Source organism: Vigna unguiculata, chromosome 3, assembly GCF_037176805.1.
Source record: "Vigna unguiculata cultivar grain cowpea cultivar isolate G323 ecotype 2 chromosome 3, ASM3717680v1, whole genome shotgun sequence".
Classification (NCBI taxonomy): Eukaryota; Viridiplantae; Streptophyta; class Magnoliopsida; order Fabales; family Fabaceae; genus Vigna; species Vigna unguiculata.
In genome coordinates, this window is record NC_140794.1 from 64766884 (window position 1) to 64790329 (window position 23446).

The following is a 23446-nucleotide window of genomic DNA, read 5'->3' on the forward strand; positions in this document are numbered from 1 at the left end:
AGCTGGTTCAATTGGACCTAAAAGGTGCTGCTGGAGTCACCTCAAAGAACTCCGGTAACTGTTGGGTGCGATTCAACGTCACGAGGTCATGGTTCTAGTTGACTGTTGAGCATCTCGTAATCTCATTGCTTAAGAAACAGTGGCAGCTTCGGGTTTTCCCCATGCTAGAGATAGAACAATATTGGGATAAGGTAGGAGATGAACATGGGGCCAAAATCTGGTACTTTGCACTTGTGAGGTTTCAATTGCAAGGGCTGCCCATTCACAAAATTTGTATTTATGCTAGATAGATGGGGTGGATGTAGTATTGGGTATGAGAAAAATAAGGTCCAATTTCAAAGAACCCCCACAAGGAACTAACAATAATTTATTTTATTAGATCAATCCCCGCTTTCGCGGGACATAAATCAAATTAAACTGATTGATTTATTTGATCATTCCATGGAAAAATCCTAAAAGGCCATGTCTGTTTTTCTGATTTGAATCCTTATGTTCAAATTTATAATTTTTAATGTTAATGTTCAACTTTTAGTTCTTCCTTGACATATAGGACCATTTAAATAAGAACCAATCAAACTCATAAGCGTGAAGAATATCTAAATTTGTACTGAAATATATTTAGCGTTAACAAATGAGGGAAATACAAAAGACTCTGTCACTATATAAGATTGAAGGGACCAACATTCCTAAATTGAGTCCCTTGTTCCAGCCCTATCATATATATCATTAGTGAAGAAAAAAGGATTGCAGAAGGAGATTTTTGTGTGGATTATATGGCACTATTTAAGATTACGGCGGTTCCATATAAATTCCCTATCTCTATGATTGAAGTAATGTCGGATGAATTGGCTGGGGCAGCAATGTTTTCGAAATTGGATTTGAAAATTGGGTCTCAAAAAATGGAAGATGAAGAATTCCAATAACAACCTCCTTGGCTAACCAGGGATAGAACGAGTTCCTTGTGTTGCCATTTAGACTCATGCGTGATTTCTATACTTTTCTATGCGCTTTCTATACTTTTCTATGCTTGATGACTGAAGCTCTAAGAACCTACTCATTAAGAAGTAAATGAGGAAAGATAAAGGGTGATGCCGGGAATTCTGTAGACAGAGTAATATAAATAAAGAGTGAATAGGATATGGAGTTAGTTAATTGAGGAGTTGTTGAGGGAGAGTCTAGGCCCTCGGGACCTTCATGAATGACTGGAAGCGTTCATTGACAGAAATGAAGTCTACCACATTTTCTTTTACATTTTCATGTTACTCTTGCGTCAATGTTGGATTCCTCTGTTTTTATTTTCCGCTATATCCTTGTGATGTCCGAAGAAGGTTTCGGATTCATACCCAATTCATTGTAACCTTATATTTGCACTACATTCTTTTGAAATTTTATTCAAATGATGGCAAAGAAAATGTCCTTCCAAATGTGCAGGTCTTTAATGAATTTAATGCCCGAAAGCCAGATAGCTTCAACATTTTCAAGGGAGTCACAAGAAACTACCTCTTTATGGGGATAGTGGCAACAACTGTTGTGCTCCAGGTTAGCAATAGATACTGATGTTACCACACAGATAGTAGGAAAATTGCAGAGAACAAAATTCTGATTACAATTGAAATAGTAGAAAATTTAGATGTTGAAAGGTAAAAGAAAAACTCCCCGTGGAATTATTGACCCCAAAAAATACCTAAATGGATGGTTCACCCTCTCCACCACCCTCCATTCCCTTCGAATTCCCCGCCCCCGATATTGCTGCATCATTCTTTCCAAGCTGCCCAGTGTCCTTTCTGTTTGAGACATGCATTATATTGTCCTCCACCCCTTTCCCAAACTAGCCTATATACTCTCCCTTGGAGGGTATACTTCAATAGAGGGCATGGTGTTCCGGCACATCAGTTAGTCGTGTTAAAGTCTTCAGTTGTTTGCTTTTATTTATGACATATTGGTAGGGCTACCATAACTTGGTTACTGTTTTGCAGATTGTCATCATTGAATTTCTTGGAAAGTTCACTAAAACAGTCAAGCTTGATTGGAAGCTGTGGCTCATTTCTGTTATTATAGCATTTATCAGGTCAGTTGGTGATCACCCGTACTAGAATTCATAATGTATCTTGCTCTTTGCATATGCTTTTTTCTTCTCCGATGAGTTATTGTTGGAGATTGACTTTGATGAATGCTTGGGAGAGAGCCTTGATTTTTTTTAATACTGGGCGCATATGTACTACTCGAAAGACAATTATGCATTTATGCAAATCCATGTTGCATGCGCGAATGCTAACTGAAATTATTCCTCTGCTCCCTCTTCCCTTCCCCGATTCTCTCAGCTGGCCTCTTGCTGTGGTTGGAAAGCTGATACCAGTACCTGAAGCTCAATTCAGTAACGCTGTTCGAACATGCTTTGAAAAATTTAAGAAGACGGAATCTGAGGCGTCTCAACGGAGATAAAAAATAGGCTTCTCAACAGAGTCAAATCCAGCTTGCCTTCGCTCCGTCTCATTTATTGATGGGTTTACCTACATTCTTCCGACGATGATAAGTTATATAAAATTTGTACAGAGATTCTACACATAAAAAAGTTGGATTTGTTTTATACGTAGGTTCTAACCAAGTTAGGTTTCTTATATACGGAAATTTAGCTAGTCTTCATTTTTTCTTGCCACCAGTGTATTTTCTGTATGACAAACGCTGATTTATAATTTCATGTTTGAAAAGTTGTAGAGATTTATATGATAGTTCCGGTTCATTGTTTAAATACAGATTTATAATCTTGAGCTAGATGATATTGATCAATTTCCATTTGGCACAAGTTTTACTCTTTCTTAAATGAAAAATAATAATAATAATTACATGTCACGTAAGTATTGATCAAGACTACACTGTACATAGTCCCAAGCATGTAATAATTTTGCGTGGCAGAGAGGAGTTTACTTTGTCAGGTTTTCATAGAGCAGACAATGGAAATGGTGCATGGCCAGCTCAACCGTTGGGGCATATCTGCCGACCGAATATGCTGGGGACTGGAGACCTTTCTGGACACCTTCACACAACACCACATCTTCTATCTGCGCATCAACCACCAAATAAATATGGATATATATTACAATATAGGAAAACATCTAATCAACCTTGCAAAACCAATGCTTTTACCTGCACTTTCTCACTATCTTGTAAACTTTTTTCTACAAAATCTGTGTCATTCTGCTCAGTCAAAGAGAAGGCGGTACGTGTCAGTGTTTTAAATTCACTGCAATTATTTTAATAAGAATTTATTTATTTATTTTCTAACCCTGGTGATTTGTGGTGTGAAAACCCACAAACTAACACTCCATCCTTTATCATGTAGAAATGTATTAATGAAGGTCTTGAGGCTTCAGTGTAAAAGAAAGTCTCGAGACTTCACTATACTTGTACACAAAATCCATCAAAAGTATGAGGGCAAAGATCTGAACTTCTCATTTCATAATATTTCATTAATCACAAAGTGTTTCCGCCTAGATTACCTAACGGTGGCTAAGTTTCTTCAAATCTAATTCCATGAACAGTAGTTACAAACTATCAGAACAAGGTTCATTGGAAGATTATTTTTTTATCCCAATTTGAGTAGAATCTGATTATTGCGTACATAACTAGGAGTTACCTTCAGAGAGCGTTCAAGATAGTAGTCAAATATTACTTGACATTTGTTGGGTCCTAGTGGAACCACAAGATTGGTGTCCATCCAAGGTCCGTACCTGTGAATGCCAGCAAGCACCCCAAGTTATAAAGCATGCTAATTTGCAAAACCAATACATTGAATGTATCAAAATTTCTTGTTTAAATGAACAAGATGACTAAAAAATGATCTGCCATGCCTAAACAACAACAAAGCAAGCACCTATTAATCATGAAGTTTGGGTAAATAAAAGCATATATAGCTTTTCTTCCAAGTCGATCATAATTCTCTTCACTTTTCTCTGAGCTACCTTCACAACTCTGGATGCTAACCTTTTCAAACATCTGTTGTCTCATTCATAAACCAACCTTTTAGTACATAAGCAATCAGATGTGTAACAAAAAAAAATGAAAATCCAGTGCCAAAAGTTTCATATTTTAGTTAGTAGACTGATAAAGAGAATTATTTATTCTGGTTACAGAAAAGGATGAAAAGTCATGTAACAAGGGTTCCAAAAAACCATCAACATGACTCAATGTTCATGCTACAGTACAATAGCATGTAAAATGAAAAGATTTTTTTTTTAAAGACAGTAAAGAACCTTACAGTGATAGAATAGGAATCCATCTTAAGACCAGAAGCAAGGCCTTTATGTGCGTAAGGCACATGATAGCCACCATCTAAGTAGTTATCACAGAATACCTGCAAAAAAAGACCCTGCAATTGCTAAAGTCCTAGCAACTCCTTGAATCATACAAACAAGCTGATGCTTAAAAATTCTTGTAGTTCACTGGTGAGATAAAGCAAACAGGTTTACCTATTATACGTGAGAGTGAAGTTTCATAAACCAGGTAAAATATCTGGTGACATAACTATTAGGAAAATGAAACTGCACCTCAAGTAATAAACATAACTTCCAGTAAAATGAATAAAAAATAGTCAATTCACACCTTCCAATTGCATTCAATTGTGTATTCACGCCTGCAAAGATAACTTAGTGAAGAATCGATTCCACTGGAACTCAGTACTTCTGAACAGCTACCCAGCCATTCCTTTGACACATTATGACAATCAACTTCCTTCTGAGAACGATTCTCTTTTTCCAAATTGAGAAGAATAAAAGGTCCCCAGGTAGCTACTTTGATTGGTAAAAGGCCAAAGTCCTACCCTTCATGGTGACAGAGAAATCAGTTGACCTTTCCCTCGGAAAAATATACAGTACAATTAACTTATCATAGAACATATCTACATACATTTACATTGAAATTTCTCATTCCTGATATTCTAGTGGCCTTTAGAAGTGCTCCATTGAAACCATAAGTCCACCCCTGCAGAAATCATAGTATTTTCATATCTCAGTTTCCAAAACAAAGAAAAGAAGTAAAAATAGAAACCTACTGTGAGAAAGTATCAGATCATGATAACTGAGTAACAGCCATTACCTATGAAGGAAAGCTTGACAATTATGCCTTCAATTTCACAAGGATCAGAATATAAAAATGGAGGGGATCTATAGAGAAGAGAATCAAAATAAGTATGCTAATATGCATATTTATCACTGTTGGTAAACTCACATGATAAGGGCAGACAAAGCACGACTTCTTTCCACTCCCATAAGCAAGAAGGGAAGCATGATGACGACAGACATTGTGAAAGGCACGGACCATGCCACTGTCATCACGACAGACCACATATTCCACATCTCCTAGTCTGCAATATTTAGTCACCACTTCATTCTCAGAAACTTGGAAGAAAAGAAAATGAATACAGTGCACTACTGATTAACTCACTCCTAAATATTCTTTCTCTCTACTAAGAACCAAATGGAGCTACAATCGGAAAACTGTCATTAACATGTCCAAATACCACAAAATGAAATCAAGTCTACGAATTTCTATTGAAGAAAAAAATAGATGGATTGGAAAAGAAAACCTTCCAGTGAAATAGTCACGGGGATCCTTTATCTGCTCCGTGGATCCTGTAATAAAGATTCAGTGAAACTCGAGAACTTTTGGCGGACAGAAAGTCAGGTAAAAGTAGAAGACATAATTGAAACTTGAAATGGCTTCTTTAGACTTGTAAAGACTTGTAAAAGAGAAAAAAAAAGTTTATGCGTAAACTAATATGTAAATTTTTTTTATATAATTTCTTTAAATCTTTATTTTTGATTTATGTAAAAATTACTTTCACCTTATTTCTCTTTACTTCTTATCTTTTTCTCTTAAACAGAGAAGTTTGTTTGTTGTCTTACTCCCAAAAGGGAGAGGATCACATTTCATATTTGTGCAACCAGTGATAATGGTTTGCATAAAAATTAAAATCATTTTGTTCTTTTCAATCATCGAAACTATTCATCGGATTGAAATTCTACATCTATAATTTGTTTTCCTCGAGGGGTCAAGAAAGCAAAACGAAAATAGCCAAGAAAAGAAGGGGGAAAAGGTTGAATCTTTGGGCAGAATAAAACTGACCCACTACTTGCCAGCCTCTGTAGAAGACGCGATCGAGCTCAAGGTGGAAGAAAGAGGGGTCGGTGTACCATGATGTTGGGGGGGTAACGGCTTCCTCTATAGGAGTCTTCGGATTGAAGTGGTGGACAAGTCTCTGAGTCTGAGATGTTTGGATGTCTGAATTGTGAATAAGGCAACGAGAGAGTATTGAACTTTTGTTTGAAAAATTAAGGTTTATGAGTTGTCCTTGTCGAGGAGTAGAGATAAAGGGTATCAGCTGCATGCTCATTGCCATTTGCATCTTCGTTACAGTTCACTTGTTTTCCCTTCTTTCTGCACTGCTCAATCTGTATATATACAACTAATCACAATAAATAAAAGTTCATACTAACTCACTTATGTACCTTGCTTTCTCCATTAAATTAACAAATAAATAATTTAAATCAAAATAATATTTTTTAGTGGGCATATACAAACATATATATTTTTATTACGAAATTAGACATTAATAAATGGTTTAAGAATAATTTAGTAGTAATGGTACAATAAATTGAATAAATAATAAATATTCTGATAATGAGCAACACAATAGATCTATGAAATAATAAATCTCGTGTTAAGATGAATTTACGAGAACTTTACATTTAATTATATAATATTATAAAATTATTTTATCTCTATTGGATATGAGATTTTTGACATTTTTTATAATTACTTATACATAGAAAATTAATGATTATATAGGACAATGTTCTTGAATCAAATAAGAAGCTCTTTTATTATTTTTATGCTATATAATCAATTATACAAACAAATTATATAACTTTCAACACTAATCACAAATTTGCCAAGGACTTACATAATTGATTATCTAAGGTCCATGATAAATTTATAGGGTTAAATATATTTTTAGTTTCTTAATTTTAATGCGAAATTAGAATTTGTACATGTTTCTAACTTTAATACAACATTTGAGTTTTTTATACCATTTGTAATCCAATCATTAACATAGTAATACAATATCGTCCTTTGATATTGACTCGTTGAATACTCCTATTTTAGTCATTTTGAGCAAATGAGATCCAATAGAATTGCAAACATATAATTATAGTAAAAACTTAAATCCATATAAGAAATGTCAGAAGATTGATTCCGTACCATTTCCTAAAGAATTCTACTCCCTTTTTAATTGATGCAAGCAAACCACTTGAGTTTACTCAGAGTTGTTTTACCCTAATTCCTTAGGTAAGTAAAATCTATTCATTGAATTCTAACCCCCAATCCCTTATATCAGTTTGCAAAAATTCAATAGAATCATGCAAAATCAATAATCATCTATATTGCAAACTAATTAGATATGTCTAATTTCCTAATTGTGACAAAACCTAACATGTTCTATTTATAATCGCAAACAACCCCAATTTTCCAATTGTGAGATTGCTCATAGAATAAAAAGTACAATAAAACCATAAACAGACCACTAAGATAAAAAAACATCAACAAAACATCAAATGTAAATAGTAGAAACTATAATCCAGAGTCTTACATTAATCCATCAACAAATAGAAAATTAGTTCTGCATAATGTAAAAAAAAAAAAAAAAAAAACTGGCAGAAGAAGAGAAAATGATGAAGATGAAGAAAGAGATTTTTCCTGAACGATCCTCCCGTTTTTATTTTTCTACATTTTTTTCATTTGCTGAGGTGGTTGATGAAGATGAAGAGGGAGAGAGAGTTTTTCTAAACGATCCTCCCATTTTTATCTTTTCCACATTTTTTCTACTTGCTGAGGTGATTATTTCTCTCCCTTAACTGTTTTCCGTTTTTCTCTTTCTCTTATTTTCTTTTTCTTTAAATCCTTGTTAGTCCATGTCTTCTTAAGATTTCTCGCTGAGAAATTCACATGTTGTGGAAAAATTCACAAACCACCTATGGAACTCGCTGTTTTGTATCCTATATTCTAGAGCCAAATCCATAGGTAAGTCGTGGAAAAATCCACCAAGTATCTATGGAACTCATTGTTTTGATTCCTACACCTTTGAAGCAAAATCCACAGGCATGCCATGAAAAAATCGACAAGTCACCTGTGGATCTCAGTAACTTGCTTCCTTCACTCTTGACAATAACTCCTTCCAACTATGATTGCACCTCAAAACACCTTATTACACAAACAATGCACAAATCCAAATGTATGATCCAAAACAAAGATAATGTATGATAAAATCATTCCAATAATGTAAAAAATGAATAAAAATGGCCTAACTAATGCATGAATACACATACATTTTATCTGCTCATCATTTAGCATGCAATTTAACACAAAAAAATAACATCATTAGGTTAAAAAGACTATATGTACGAATTTCAGTTTTACATCCAAAATTAAGAACTACAAACATATTTAACGCTAAATTATATAAAAAAAATATTTTTTTATATATCATGACCTTGTAATTAAGTATACCGTAATTGATTACGTGGCTATAATTTAGAAAAAAAAGAATAAATGTCATCATTATTAAATATAAATATATTAAATGAGAATTGTAATAAATTATGATTAACTAGAATTAATTATGCACATGTTTTAAATGCAAATTCAATTAAAAATTGAGTCTAAGAATTGTTTTTTTGAATTTCCAATCATCCGCGAACATTTCTCTGCTCAGAAAAATGACTGCCCTCTGGTTCCCGCCCATTTCAAATCGTCAGTGCTGGAAATGTTAAAAGGTCCACACAATGGAGTTAGCATTGTGAAACTGAAAGCCAAATATTTTCCTCATCACACATCTGAAACTGAAAGTTTAAACTACTCATGTGGTCTATCAGACTATTCAATGTTAAAGCAATCTCTGTCCTTCTGCTGTTTGTCTTATTTTGTGCTTCAAATCTATGGATTTTGCTCTTCACTTCAACCCAACTACAACCAGGATTTGGTTTAAGACCTTTGTCTTTCATTAATTTTCGCACTCGTGCAGCCTCATTCCACCAACCAACTCTTGCATAGAGATTCGCCAGCTGCTGAAGAGTAGTTGAACACCCCGGTTCCAGCAACAACCTATTCTCTGCTGCATGGATTCCAATCTGAACACTTCCATGAAGCCTAGAGGAAGACAGTAGTGAACCCCATACTACAGCATTAGGAAAAACAGGCATATTTTGAACGAAATCACGAGCCTCCACAAGTAAACCAGCTCGACCAAGAAGATCTACAATGCAAGAATAATGATCTACTTCTGGCTGCACACCATGCTCAATCATGGAATTAAAGTAAACTTGGCCTTCTTTGACAAGACCGCCATGTCTGCATGAAGATAAAACACCAAGGTAAGTAACAGCATCAGGATTAACACCCTGCTTTATCATCTCCTCGAAGAGACTAATTGCCTCTTGAGCAAGCCCATGCTGCGCATAGCCGCTAATCATGGTATTCCATGTGATAACATCCCTACCCTCCATATTTTCAAATATGTACAAGGCCTCATCAATTGCCCCACATTTGGAATACATAGCAACGAGAGCATTATCAATGTGGAGGTAAGAGTGAAAACCCAGGTGAATTATTTGACAATGAGCACATCTCCCATATTCCAGTGCTCCACTGCCCATACATGCACTTAGAAGACTAGTGTACGTAAAATAATTTGGTCTCAAATCTGATCCCCTCATTTGATGATAGAGCTCCAAACACATGTCAACACGCCATGCTTGGGCAAAACCAGCAATAATAGCCGTCCACGAAACTACATTTCTAACAGGCATTTCTTCAAACACACGGTATGCATCGTCCAATAAGGCACACCTGCCGTACAAACTTATTAAAGAACTACCGACATAAACATTGGCAATGAACCCAGTTGTTATTGCTAAGCAGTGATACTGAATTCCTCCCCAAAGGTCACGCTTGGACCCACATGAGCTCACAGCCTGTGACAAGAAGCACACATCAATTCCGAACCTTTGTTCCATCCGTAGAACAGAGGACTGAATATTCATTTCAGTTGTAGTCCTCAGACTAGGTGAATTGTAACCAAGAGGAATGGTCATGGTTGCATTGTTTTCCAACATGTTCTCAATGAGCCTCAGATGGCTTTGACGACTCTTAACATCAGCACCACGTTTTTTGGGGGATACAAGGTTAAGGACTCTTAGTGCATTGGTTAAGACTTCGTTTGATAACAATTTATGGGAAGAGAAAGGCCTAAAATTTTGATTCCTAAGACAAAATGATGGATTCCTTGTGAGGAATGCATTCATTGATTCAAGTTGAATCCTTAAATGGAACAATTTTGCGGACATTCTTATCGGATTGAGGCCTCCTTCCTGCTGGTGACAAAAATATGTCGATGTGCAGAAAAAACATGACACTGTGTATGTATGGATGTGTGTAATGTGCTTATCCTAAAATTCAGAAATTCACTCTATTTATAGTTCTCGGTCCCCTTATTTAACTGATTCAATAATCTTATTTTAATTGAAAAATCATTGTTAATAAATTATTTAATTCAATAATATTTCTTTAAACATTTTACATTATCTTTTCTATATTCAATAAAGAAGTTAAACAATTCATTAAAAAAACAATCATTTGTATAAACAATTTTGAATACCATAAAATCTATGTTGAATAAAAATTAACATTTTGTTGATAAATAACTCATAAAATAATTAAGCAACTTTCGTGATAAAAAGGTTTTTGTCTCACATGTGTAAAGTGTACAAAACACAAGGTTTTATTAGTCGTAAATTTATTTTTGTTTTTCTTTTAACATCAGAATTGAAGATTAACATAAAAAAGGGAAAAATATGAAATAAAAATATGATAAACACCCAGAATACTCCAAAAAAACAAATTACAGATTCAATTATTCCATATCGAACCTGTAATTGGTCTTGAGTCGTTGAATATGGAGCAAAAGATTTAAACAGCAACAGAGTAAAAGTAAAAAACAAAATTGGGTTCATCATAAAAAATGAAAAATAAAAGATTCTACATCATTGAATTGAAAGCATGAACAATTGAGCAGCCCTTTCTGTTAATTTCTTCCTCAACTCATAAAGCGCCATCATAAACTGTTCCAACTCACGTTCACTCATCTCATCAATGGGGTCCTCCCACCATCTTCTGCTCAAACCCTTAACCATTTTTTCAGTTTCTGTCAGATTCTTCTTCTCCAACGCCAAATTCTTCACTGCCTCCTCGTATTGCATGTTGCTTTCTTCATATGACCCTCTTGACTCTGATGCTACCAACACTTTCGCTCCCTTCAGGTAGCTTCCAACAATGGCTTCCACGTCAGGGTGACCGAAGCAGAACAACTTTTCAGCCGGAGAAAACACAATTATGGCTATGTTCACATTGCACAGAATGCACAGTTCACTCGCTTTTTTGAACAACCCCGCTCTTCTTTTCGAGAATGTCACTTGCTTGTTGCTGGATTTCTCAATCTTCTTTATCACGATCTTCTTCCTCCCTGTGTTTTTCTTCTTCTGCGGCTGCTTTAACCTATCCATGGCTACAGCAAAATCAGGATTATCCATGCTTACAGGAACAAGATGCTTTTCCATGCCCTAACAATACTTTACCTCTCATCAAATTATTTACGTATATGTATATTTATATTCATCATTCTTTATTGCCAACAAATCCTACTTTTACGCCTTCTCTTAGATTATGTATTTGCAAATATTTGTAATTACAAATAATTGAAGATTCATCATTGATTTATTCTCCTAATAAAATCCTACAATTACGTACTGTCTTAGCATTTAATTCAATTACGTAATAATGTAAGTATATATTTTCCCTCAAAATAAAAAAATTTATAGATCCTTCATTCCGATTTTCAACATGTTTCAGGTAATGAAAGGTAAATTAACAAATCAACTTGAGGTTTTATTTTGGAAGCAAATATGTTTGTATTTATGGAAAACAAGTTGTGATTCCGTTTTCTTCTCCTTTTTATACGCGGCGCATGTATATGAATAAATATAAGACTGTATTTAAATATATCTTTATTTTAAAAAAGGTAATAAGATAATACTTTACATCTACCTCAGGACTACACAATCTTGTTATAATAAAAGTAGTAACAAAAAAAATATAATATAGGTAACTCAAATCGACAACAAATATTTTTTAAAATAATAATATTATCATATTTAAGGCTCGTGTAATTCGAGGCCCAAGCACCAATCGTTTGCCTCATCGATTTATTCTTACATTACAAATCAGAATATAGACTTTAATGAGTAAGATTCTTATTGCTTTTACTCTTTTAATATGATTTTTTTTTTCAAGAAGGTTTAATTATTTGTTGAGTTTCGGTTCCTAATAGATTTTTGATGTACGTTGAATCCTCAAAATTTTAAAATCTTTTAATTAAATTCTAACAGTTAAATATTGTGTTGTCAATTTTGTGATGTGGTATTTATCTTATACCGTTATTCTCTTTAAATACCATTACATAATATTTCTTCATAAGAGATCTTGACGACGAAATCTATCCTAAACATTTACTTTATTAACGAAAATTATTTTTAAACTTAATTAAAATAAAAATTTTTAAAATAAAAATAAATAAATTATAAAAATATTAAATATATAACTATAAAATTATGAAATATAAAAAATAATTCATTATATTTAAAAATAATTTAGAAATCAATTATAATTTTGTATTTGTTATTATTTTAATAGTTAATAATTTTTTATTTTATAAATTAATATCTAAATCAGTCATTATAATAACTAATAATTTTTTATCACTAAAACTGGTTATTAATAAAAGATTTAGTGATAATGTTAATTCTTAATTTGTTTAAATTCACACTTGAAGAGTTGATTTTTAAAGCGGATGCAAACCCTTATAGCTTCTAGTTGTTTAGTGACAATTTTTGACTTACACAAACAAACATGAACCTAATCATGACCAGCGTGGATTTTATTTGTTTTGCATAGAATTTTAGCCAAATCTAAACTTTCTAAACTTTGAGATTTCTTGTAGTGATAAGTGTTTATTAAATTAAAATATTACAAAAAGTATTAAGTCTTTCCTATTACTTGTACTATCAGGATATATTTACCGCCAATGTAATGGAAGATATATAGATTGTTATGATGAAAAATAAATTGAGAAATCAAGTAATAAATTTATAAATATTTTAAAAATAAATTAAAATAGTTAATATAAGGTCGAATTAAATTTTAAGTTTGATAAATTTGAAAACTTTTGATTAAATTTCTATTAAATTTTTATAATTGACTACTCACAAAAATTATATTTTTTTAATTAAGTGTTTGTGTTCTATTTAATATTTTTGTTAATTGGGTAATGTGATGGTTAATTAGATTATATAACCATTATTTTACTTAATTACCTTAGTTAGTTATCATCAAATATAATGTTAAATACGTTTTAGTTCATAAACTTTAACATAAAATTGAAATTTGTTTCTATTTCAAATTTTGATATAATTTTGTTTTTAAATTTTAAAAATAAATAGATATAATATTTCTAATCCAATTGTGTTAAACTTTTTAGTACATCAAATGACATTTTAAGCTATCATTTGAACTATTTACATTATTTGACATATTTCAACTCAAATGACAACTTTAATCATTTAATATATAAAAAAAAAGTTAACATCATTGAGTTAAAAAAACTATATTCACGGTTAAAGTTTAATAATGAAAACGTATTAAAGTTTGGAATTTTCGTATACAAGACTGCATATTTAATCTATCTTATAATTTAATATTTACCAAGAGGGTAAAGTTATATATATATACCAAGAAAATAACATTTTTGAAACAAGAAAAAGATTAAATATAATTATTTTAAAATATTAAATTAACAATTTTGAATAAAGGCTAAAGCTATACTATTTCAAAAACGTAATTTTGAAAAAGTTGTAAAAAACTTACAATTCACTTAATTGGATGCATCCTGATGTACACATAGATAATATATATTAGGTTAAATATTTTAGAGTTCTCAATTTTAATAGGTCTCCTCATTTTTATTTGATTCAATTGGATCTTTATTTTGGAAAATTTATTGTAATTAAATTCTTTTCATTAATAGTACTTTGATAGTATTAACTATGTGCTACGTGTCAGCACATGTTTTTTTATTTTTTTTTAATGTTAATTTTTTTAATAATTTTAAAAAAATAAAAATTGCCACATTTCAAAATGACATTATGTCACGTGGCAGAGGCAATATGATGTGACAGTAACAATACCACGTGTCACTGTTGAATATGAAAAGTCTCAATACAATTCCTCTATTTATTATTTTGTCTTGATTTAGTCTTAATTTTGTTAAAACTGAATCAATTTTATTCTTATATCAAATTTATTTTTTATATAAATTTTATAATGATATTTTTATTATAGTTGATATTTTTAACAAAATTAAATTTATTTAAATATATATTTTGCATTGAATTTTATTTAAATTTTGTTTTAAATATTTATATATCTATAATTTATAGATAAATGTTAAATTTTCTTTAAAAATAAAAACTTTATAAATTCAAATATAAAATTTTAAAACAATTTTATAACAATTTAAAATAAATATATTTATTTAAATTTTGTTTTAAATATTTATATATCTATAATTTATAGATAAATGTTAGAGTTGCTTTAAAAATAAAAACTTTATAAATTCAAATATAAAATTTTAAAACAATTTTATAACAATTTAAAATAAATATATTTATTTAAAATTTTACAATTCAATTTATAAAGTTGTTATTTTTAAATCAACTCTAACATTAGTCTATAAATTATTGATATATAAATATTTGAAATAATATTTAAATAAAGTTCAATACAAAATATATATTTAAATAAACTTAATTTTGTTAAAAAAAATTAATTATTATAAAAATACCATTGTAAAATTTATATAAAAATTAAATTTGATATAGAAATGAAATTGATTCAATTTTTAAAAATTTGGGACCAGTTTGAGACAAAATAACTAATAGAGGGACTGCATTGATACTTTTCACATTCAAGAGTGACATGTGACACTGTCATTACCACATCACATTATCTTCACCACGTGGCATAATATCATATTGACACGTGACAATTTTTTATTTTTAAAATTATTGAAAAATATAAATAAGAAAAAAGGTAAAAAATCATATATTGACACATGACCCAAAATAACACTGTTAAAATACTTCTAATAGAAATAATTTAATTACAACAAATTTTCTAAAATAAAAACTCGAATGAAAAAATCTACTTAACATTTCGTTATTGAAATAGAGAATATTCGTTATTGAAATGGAGAATTCTGTAACGAATTAAACTATATATTATATATAAACTAGAGGTAGAAGAAGACAGCACCACGTTTAATAATCCAATCTAAGATCATAGCGCCAGAGATGACGTGGAGGAAGATGGAAGCAAGTATGTGATTTCTTTACCGACTTCAATTTTATCAATGATAAAAATGGTTTTATGAATTTCTTTTTTCTTTTTTTAAAATACTAACCACTTGGTAAATTTGTTATCTATTATGCTTTCACATAATAATTATTTATCCCCACGCTTCAAACATTCAAATTGCACTCTTGACCATTTAGAAGTAACTTTTATATTGTATAACAAATCTACCCACTTCTATAGTTGGTTGGTCTTTTCATATTAAAAAAATAAAAGTCGGGATGCTATTATTATCTTTGGTATATTTTTCAATTTAATATTTTATTAACTAATTAATGAAGTCAACTTGTCGGGGGAAACTATCACTAAAATTACTGTAAGTCAAGTACAGTTCAGTAATGGTTTTTTATTGAATATTTTCTCTAGAAAAAGAAAAAGACAGAAAAGAATATAAGATAAATGAGCGATGCAATTAAAAAAAAAAAAAACACAAGAATAATATTATTAAATTTATTTAGTGTTTTTTTTTTTTCACTAATTGATAGCTTGAAGTCGCAATCACGATTACACATTTGATATAATCTGATAGCTACAGCTAGTGATCTGAAACTTGAACTGAATTACCCGTCACTCTTCATGCTTTAAATATTCAAATCGCATTAATCAATAAACTTGAAAAGCCTTTTATGAAGGACACGTTCAACTGTCTTTCACGATTTCTTTCAAAGGATTTTCAAATCCAAAAACAACTTTTTTTTTATCGAAAATAAAAACCATATATATAATAGCATAAATTACATATTTTTTTTATTTTAGATTCTTTCCTTTAATATTTGTTGGTATATTTACCCCTTCTTAAGTCTTTTCTTAATCTATTATATGAGACATCTTCCGTCTCCAACCACACCTTATCGGTATGTCTTTTTCTCAAGAATGGAGTTGATACTCAAAAAGTATATTTATGCGCTGTTTTCATTTAAAGATAAACGTGAAGGAAAATGTATGCATGCATTTGAAGATAAAATTTGTGTTGTATTTATAAAATATTTAGAAATAAAGGTGAAGAGATTTGAAGAAAAGTTTTAAAAAGTTAGAAAAGATTTTATGGATGTGATAGATAAATTTTTTTATTAGATTAAAGTGTAAGATTATAATTTTCTCTTGTAATTAAAATTAATATATATTATATTATATTATTTTTATTATTATTAAGGTAAAATATATTTTTAATTCTCAAATTTGAACGTGAAATTTCATGTTTCAAATTTTGATACACTATGGTTTCTAAACATAAAAAATGAATGAATATAATTTGTTTGACACTACAATGTTATAATTTTCTCTTATTTGTTAAAAGATGTTTTAGGTTAACATTTAAACTAAAACATGTCAAAATAGTGTAAACAACTCAAACATTAGCATAGAAAACATTTAACATGTAAAAAAAAATTAATGTCGTTAGATTATAAGAATTATATCCATTAATTTTTTAAATTTAAGAATCAAAATGTATGAAAGTTTGGAACATAGATAAATTCTAATTTCATGTCTAAGTTTAGGAACTAAAAGAATATTAACCCTTATTATTATTTACACTTTCTTTGCAAATCATAATGTTTCACAGTGAAAAGTTTATCATCCTATTTTTGTTTTCTTTCCATGATTTGAATTTGTTTTTTCACAAATAATAAATACTTTAGAATCCAAATACTCTTTTACAACAAATTAAAGATACAAAAAAATATTTAAAAATACAATAGGAAAAGAAGGCATAATCAGTTTCAAAGGAAGGGAATCAGTTTCCTCCAGATTAAAATCGATTCTTCCCATATTGTGCACCCAAAATCAGTTATAATCTAAAAGAATGAGTTCCATAACTGATTCCTCCATCATCTAATGTGTCATAAAATCGATTATGAAGTAACAAAATCGGTTCTCTACAACGAAAATCAATTCTCTGGGTTCAAACGTGCAATGGAACCGATTCCATGTGCTCCTACACAAAAATAGTTGTGTAAGCATTTACTCACTCATCTATTAGTTCATACAGTAAATATGTGTAAGCATCACAACGTTAGGGATGAGAGTTTAGAGAAAGAGAGGAAATGATATATTCATTTTTAAAAATAAGACAAATTATTAACTTTATATTTATTCATCATTTAGTTTTCTAACTATAAAAAAATATAAAATTAGAGTATTGTCAATAAAATATGAAAATTTTATTTTAAAAAACACTACATTCTTTTATATAATGTTAAAGTAAAGAAACTAAAATGAAACATTTTAAAATTACTACATTTTTATTTTTTACGTAATATAAATATTTTTAATGATTGAAAATTACAGAAGACATAGAAGTACAATAAACGGTATTATTAAATAAATAAATATTATATTTTGATTATAACTGAATTTGTTAATAAAAATATTCATTTTCCATCAATTTAAATAATTTGACACTTAATTTAAACATATTTTATATTATTTATCAAAATATATCTAATATTCTTATGATATGCAAAATGTAGCAGAATCAAGCGAACACAACATTAATTCGCCCGCTCATCCGTTTATATAGTAAATATGTGGAAGTAACACAGTGTTATGGTGAGAGTTTGGAGAAAGAGAAAAGTTGACATATTTATTTTAAAAAATAAGACAATTTATTAATTCTATATTTATTCATCGTTCACTTTCTTAACTATAAAAAAAAAGTAAAGTATCGTTAATAAAATATGAAAATTTTATTTTTAAAAACACTACATTCTTATATATAATGTTAAATTTAATTTAAAGAAACTAAAATGAAATATTTTAAAATTAATGTATTTTTAGATTTTTTACGTAATATAAATATTTCGAATCATTAAAAACTACACAAGATATAGAAGTATAATAAAAAGTATTATTAAATAAATAAATATTATATTTTAAATATAATATTTATTTATTTTTGATCAATTTAAATAATTTGACACTTAATGCAAAAAAAATTTATATTGTTTACCAAAATATATCTAATTTTTTTATGACAGGCAAAATCAACTTTATGTAGTAGAATTAAGCTGCAATATTTTATCAAACGTGGGGGTTCAAATTTTGTGAAAGAATTACAAAATTAATTAAAAATAGAGTCTTTACCTTTTTTAAAAATAAAATAAAATAGTTTGAATTATATTTTTTATTTTCTTTTAAATTTTTTTAAATGAATAAGATATACAATCTGTTGTTTTTTTGGCAAATTAAAGTTTGACTGGAGAGTATATAAAATAAATAATAACGAACAATTATCTTATAAAGATTTTGAATTAAAAATTATATTAATTTATAATCATATTTAATTCAGGTTTTATTATAACTATTGAATCTCTTGATAGAATCTACCTCAAAATATTATCATTTATTTGTTATAAGATAAGATTTATGACATTTTTAACTAAATTTTGAATTTTATAAATTTTGTTATTAATATTACTCTGTAAGCCAGACTTAAAAAAAAAAATAGTATTTAATTGAAATCAATTTCACTCTAATTAAACTTGGAACTCATGTTAAAGCTAATAAAAACTCGTAGTACGTGTTTGGTGAATGTAGAAAGGAAAATAAAGACATTGTGGGTTCAATAAAAAATAATTAAGTTAGTCATAATCAACTTCTACAACAAATATAATATATAAACGAGTTAAAATCCAAATATTAAATTCAACAAAGAGTACATCAGACATAATCTAATTAAACTCAACAGGCCCTTCATTCTTACAAAATATTTTATCAAAAATTTATTTTGAAATTTTCTTACAATTTGATCAGATATAATAATATAAGAATTATATTAAAATTTGAAAAGGCTTGATATAACTGCATTATACGAGAATTATACTTTTATAATAAAGTTGCATCTTTCTTACTTAATTTATTTAAACAAAAATGCTTTAAGTAATATTAAAAAATAAAATTCATTCTGTGTGAACTTGACTTTTGAAAACCTTTCAGACAAAGGTATATGCGATTCTTGTAACCAGTGGAGGTACAACTACAGAAACATATATTAGATAACATAAATCATGCATAAAGCAAGAATAAATTAGTCTCTATTAATGGTATGCTTGATGACGAAACAAACATAAAAAATTAAAAATTAAAAATAAAAATAAATAAGTTGAGTAAAGAAAATAAATATTTTATTATTAGGATCGAGCGCTTATTACTAGGTCAAAAATTATAAATTTTAGTCACGACGCAATTCTTTTTCACTTAAGAGCGTAACACAAGCCCAAGCGTCACGATTTATTCGATTGTAATTCGGTCCACTTGGTCTCTGTCACGGGACAATTGATGTCACTTGCAACAATTTTCTCCTCAGTAATTGTCCTACTAAGAATCTCACTTGGATTGTGACTTAGCCTATCTAATCTCCGCCACGGAACAATTATGCAACCCACAACATTTATATTGTGAAAATATGAGAAAAGAGTTTTAAAATCGTCTAATTTGATTAATTTAATAAAAAATACAAATATATATATATATATATATATATATATATATATATAAAATAGATCTTAATATTTTCTAAAATTATTTTTCTTTTTCTTCTCCCTATATCAAATCAACAAAAATAATTATCTGGACCCCTCATTCTCCCTAGTTTCCATCAATCAACCATATCAGGTAACACTAAGTTAGAGTCAAAGTCATAGCAATAGCTCGAACCTGTAACTCATAATATATATATATATATATATATATATATATATATATATATATATATCGTCAACTTTAGATGATCCAAATTATAATAAAAAAAACTATGTCAAGTATAATAAAACTAAATGCGGTTGTGAGATAATGTATTTTTTTACCGTATAAAAAAATGTGGCAAATAAATTAGTGTTCAACAAAATCCTTGTATATACGACTGGAATTTTTACGAAGATATTGTGTTACATATTCAACTACCAACAGACGTTTTCTGAATTCTGAAAGTGATGTTTATACAATTTTAAATATAGTCATAAAGAGACGATTATTCTAATGGAAATGTCTGATTATTAAAAATAATAATTTATATTGTGGCTACCATTAATTCAGAAGGGATATGTACCACAATAATTATTTTCCACTTATAAAAGAATAAGCTGGTCAAAATATTTTTTTTATCATATTTCATTTCACATATTTATTTTGGTTGAGTGTATTAAATAGTAAGTTTAAATTTAATTTATTATAAAATTATTTCATAAAATAAAGATTGATTTTGTTATTGAGATATATATATCTTGTAGATAAAATTATATATGGATGCTCTCTTACTCTCTTCATTTTGTAAACTTGATATCAATTTATAAATTAAAAAAAATTATTAAATAATAATCAATTTTTAAAACAAAAAAATAATTCATCACTATTAACTAATTTAATTACTATTTTATAAACAAAAAATTATTAATATCTAAAATATTTTTTGTTATAAATAATTCTAAATTATTTTTTAATATTAATTATCAAAGTTTTAACTATCAGTGAATCAGTATCTAAATTATTTTTTTAATTTAAAATTAAAGACTAATTTATAATTAATAATTATAATTAATTTAAACCTTACTGGTTAATATTAAAAATCAATTTATACTTTAATTTATAAACTAATTATAATTTTTATTTATGAAAAACAATTTTAGATAGTGACAAAATACTAATTTAATTAATATACTGAGTAATTATTTTAGTTTGTTATTTAATGTTTTTTTAGGTGATAAAAAAATCTAACATGTATTTTGATCCTGTATATGTTTTTGAACCTTATATTAGTAAAATTGGTAAAGGTGTTTTGAAATTGGATAGATGGTATTGCATAGAAAACTAAAGAATAATGAAATTGAAATTGATTTTCATTTGAATTAGATGAGAACTTCCCCAACCATTGACATTGCCCGTGATTCGCGGTGGCCGTGAGGGAGACACTGTTTGAAGAACAACACTTTGAATTGTCTTTTCCCTGACAGGCCAGATATAGTTGTGCTCCTTTTTCTATAAATAAATCATACTAATTATTTTGGAGTAAATAAGATTAAGCTTTCTATACGAACTATTTTCTATTTTAACTTATGACTATTTAATATTATACTGATTAGACCCGAGTTCATCTAACAATATTATTAGAAACACTTAATTTTTTTTAGATATTATACATATTTTAGAGAGTTTGAAATTCTATCACGATTTTATTTTTAAGGGCGTGTTCTCGTGCATAAATTTACTGAACTCAAAGAATTGAGAGCGATGATTTAATAAAAAAATGATTGTTGGTTTTCAGTGAAAACAAGCGATTGATAGACGATGATTTTGCGAGATTATATTATATTTTCAATCTCACTGTTTAGAAGAGATTTGTAAAATAAATGTGTTAAATTACCATTTTATCCTTGTTATTATATTGAAAAAAAAAGTTCCATTGCTGCTTACCCATTCTAGAATTTATATTTCCAGTTTCATGCTTCATTATCCAGATCCATATTAGTTGTATCCGATTCCACTTCTTTTTTATTTTTGGATTGTGTTACTTTGTGGCAGGAAGTTGGAATAGTTCTAAAGGAGTTCACAACACTTTTTTTTTTGTATTAAAAAAATTTAAATATTTTATTTTTCGATTCAAATATATTAAAGTATATTTTTTTCAATTAATATTTATCTTTAATATTTAAATTTATGTAGAAATTTTTTTAAAATTAATTACAACTTATCTAAACATGATTTTATACTATATTTAATAGAAAGAGCAATTTGATAATTTAACTTTTTTATACATTAAATTTTATTTTTTATTAGTCACATCACTTAAATCCTATACAAATTTTGATAAAATTTACTCTTAAATCTACTATACTATCACTTTTAAATCTCTTAAAAAAAACACAAACTATTCGATCTCGACTTTTAAGTTATGTAAGACTTATTAGATGTACTAGAACAAATATTTTTTAAACTTGATATTTAACAAAGTAAATATTTCGGGTTCAATTTTTTTAAACTTATATTATTTTTATTGTTCATGTATCAATTAAATTGACACATGTTTAATACAAAGTGCTAAAGAATAATATGAATTAAATATTTATGTTACATAATTTAGATAACAACACACATCATTAAATGATAAAAACACATATTTTTATTATAGAAAATAAGTTCAAAGACAACAAATTTTAAAATATTTAAAAATTAAAAAAATAAAGAGCAACATAGTATTATAAATTACATACAACTAAATATTTTATTCGAAAGACTTAAACCAACACTTGGTAATTTACTAAGTTTTTACTTTGAGAAACTAATTATGGTTACTAAAAAAATACAATATACTGGGGCTCGAGACTTATTTAACTCATAATTATTTAATATAGGTAAAATGTATAATGAACAAAATACTTTAAACAGATTAAATCAATTATTTGATTTAATTTTGTATTTTAATTAAATGATTTAATATAATATTTTATTGTTATTTAGAATTGTTAAATGATTGTAAAAGATAAATGAGGTATCAAAATAATGTTCTCCACAGGAACAATAATTTTTTTCATAAGAAAATAAAGAGGGGTGAGTCATTCTCATCAGAATATAATTCAAAAAATGGCTTATACAGAAAAATTATTTGAGACACTGATTGATAGAATTACGTAGTAGTTATGATTATTGACACAATCATGATTGATTGATAGATTCCCTCTAAAAATGAGTGATGTAATTTAAAAAATGGTAATTTAGGTTTAAGAGCATAGGAAAGGTACACTGTCTTGTAAGTTTATAACTACCATAACGGATGTGCAAGCTCAAAGGACTTTGATACTTCCAAAAAAAGATGTGTTTATTTATTTATTATTTTATTTTCCTCAACCAAACACGAAATTTTCACATTTACATCATTCTT

The 23446-nt window shown here is 28.4% G+C and overlaps 3 protein-coding genes and 1 pseudogene across 5 annotated transcripts in view; 1 reads left to right on the plus strand and 3 right to left on the minus strand.

The window, feature by feature from the left end:
• Positions 1-2749, plus strand: part of LOC114175892 (calcium-transporting ATPase 8, plasma membrane-type-like) — a 29764-nt gene extending 27015 nt beyond the window's left edge. For both annotated transcript variants that reach the window (XM_085670657.1, XM_085670658.1), the window contains 3 exons: positions 1432-1539; positions 1977-2068; positions 2322-2749. In XM_085670657.1, coding sequence (XP_085526783.1) covers positions 1432-1539; positions 1977-2068; positions 2322-2442 — 321 coding nt within the window. In that variant the 3' untranslated portion in view covers positions 2443-2749. The remainder of the gene's footprint in view (positions 1-1431; positions 1540-1976; positions 2069-2321) is intronic.
• On the minus strand, positions 1429-6458 carry LOC114175893 (choline monooxygenase, putative (CMO-like)). Of its 2 annotated transcripts, XR_014993425.1 has the most exons (11): positions 6121-6458; positions 5582-5627; positions 5224-5359; positions 4903-4977; positions 4600-4812; positions 4256-4351; positions 3872-3993; positions 3635-3728; positions 3284-3396; positions 3145-3195; positions 2971-3059 (listed from the first exon to the last, which is right to left on the minus strand). XR_014993425.1 is itself a non-coding variant. In XM_028060738.2 (10 exons), exons 1-10 carry the CDS (start codon positions 6398-6400, stop codon positions 2922-2924), a joined length of 1251 nt encoding a protein of 416 aa, XP_027916539.2. In that variant the 5' UTR covers positions 6401-6457; the 3' UTR covers positions 1429-2921. The 2 variants fall into 2 exon arrangements, 1 of the variants encoding a protein (XP_027916539.2); XM_028060738.2 differs by lacking the exon at positions 3284-3396 and having other exon boundaries at positions 1429-3059; positions 6121-6457.
• A 2255-nt stretch (positions 6459-8713) lies between these two features.
• On the minus strand, positions 8714-10503 carry LOC114177455 (pentatricopeptide repeat-containing protein At2g37320-like). The gene has a single exon (XM_028062794.2). The coding sequence runs from the start codon at positions 10395-10397 to the stop codon at positions 8844-8846; it is 1554 nt and encodes a 517-aa protein (XP_027918595.2). The 5' UTR covers positions 10398-10503; the 3' UTR covers positions 8714-8843.
• A 409-nt stretch (positions 10504-10912) lies between these two features.
• Positions 10913-11678, minus strand: LOC114177456 (agamous-like MADS-box protein AGL61 pseudogene; annotated as a pseudogene).
• Between the last annotated feature and the right edge of the window lie 11768 nt (positions 11679-23446).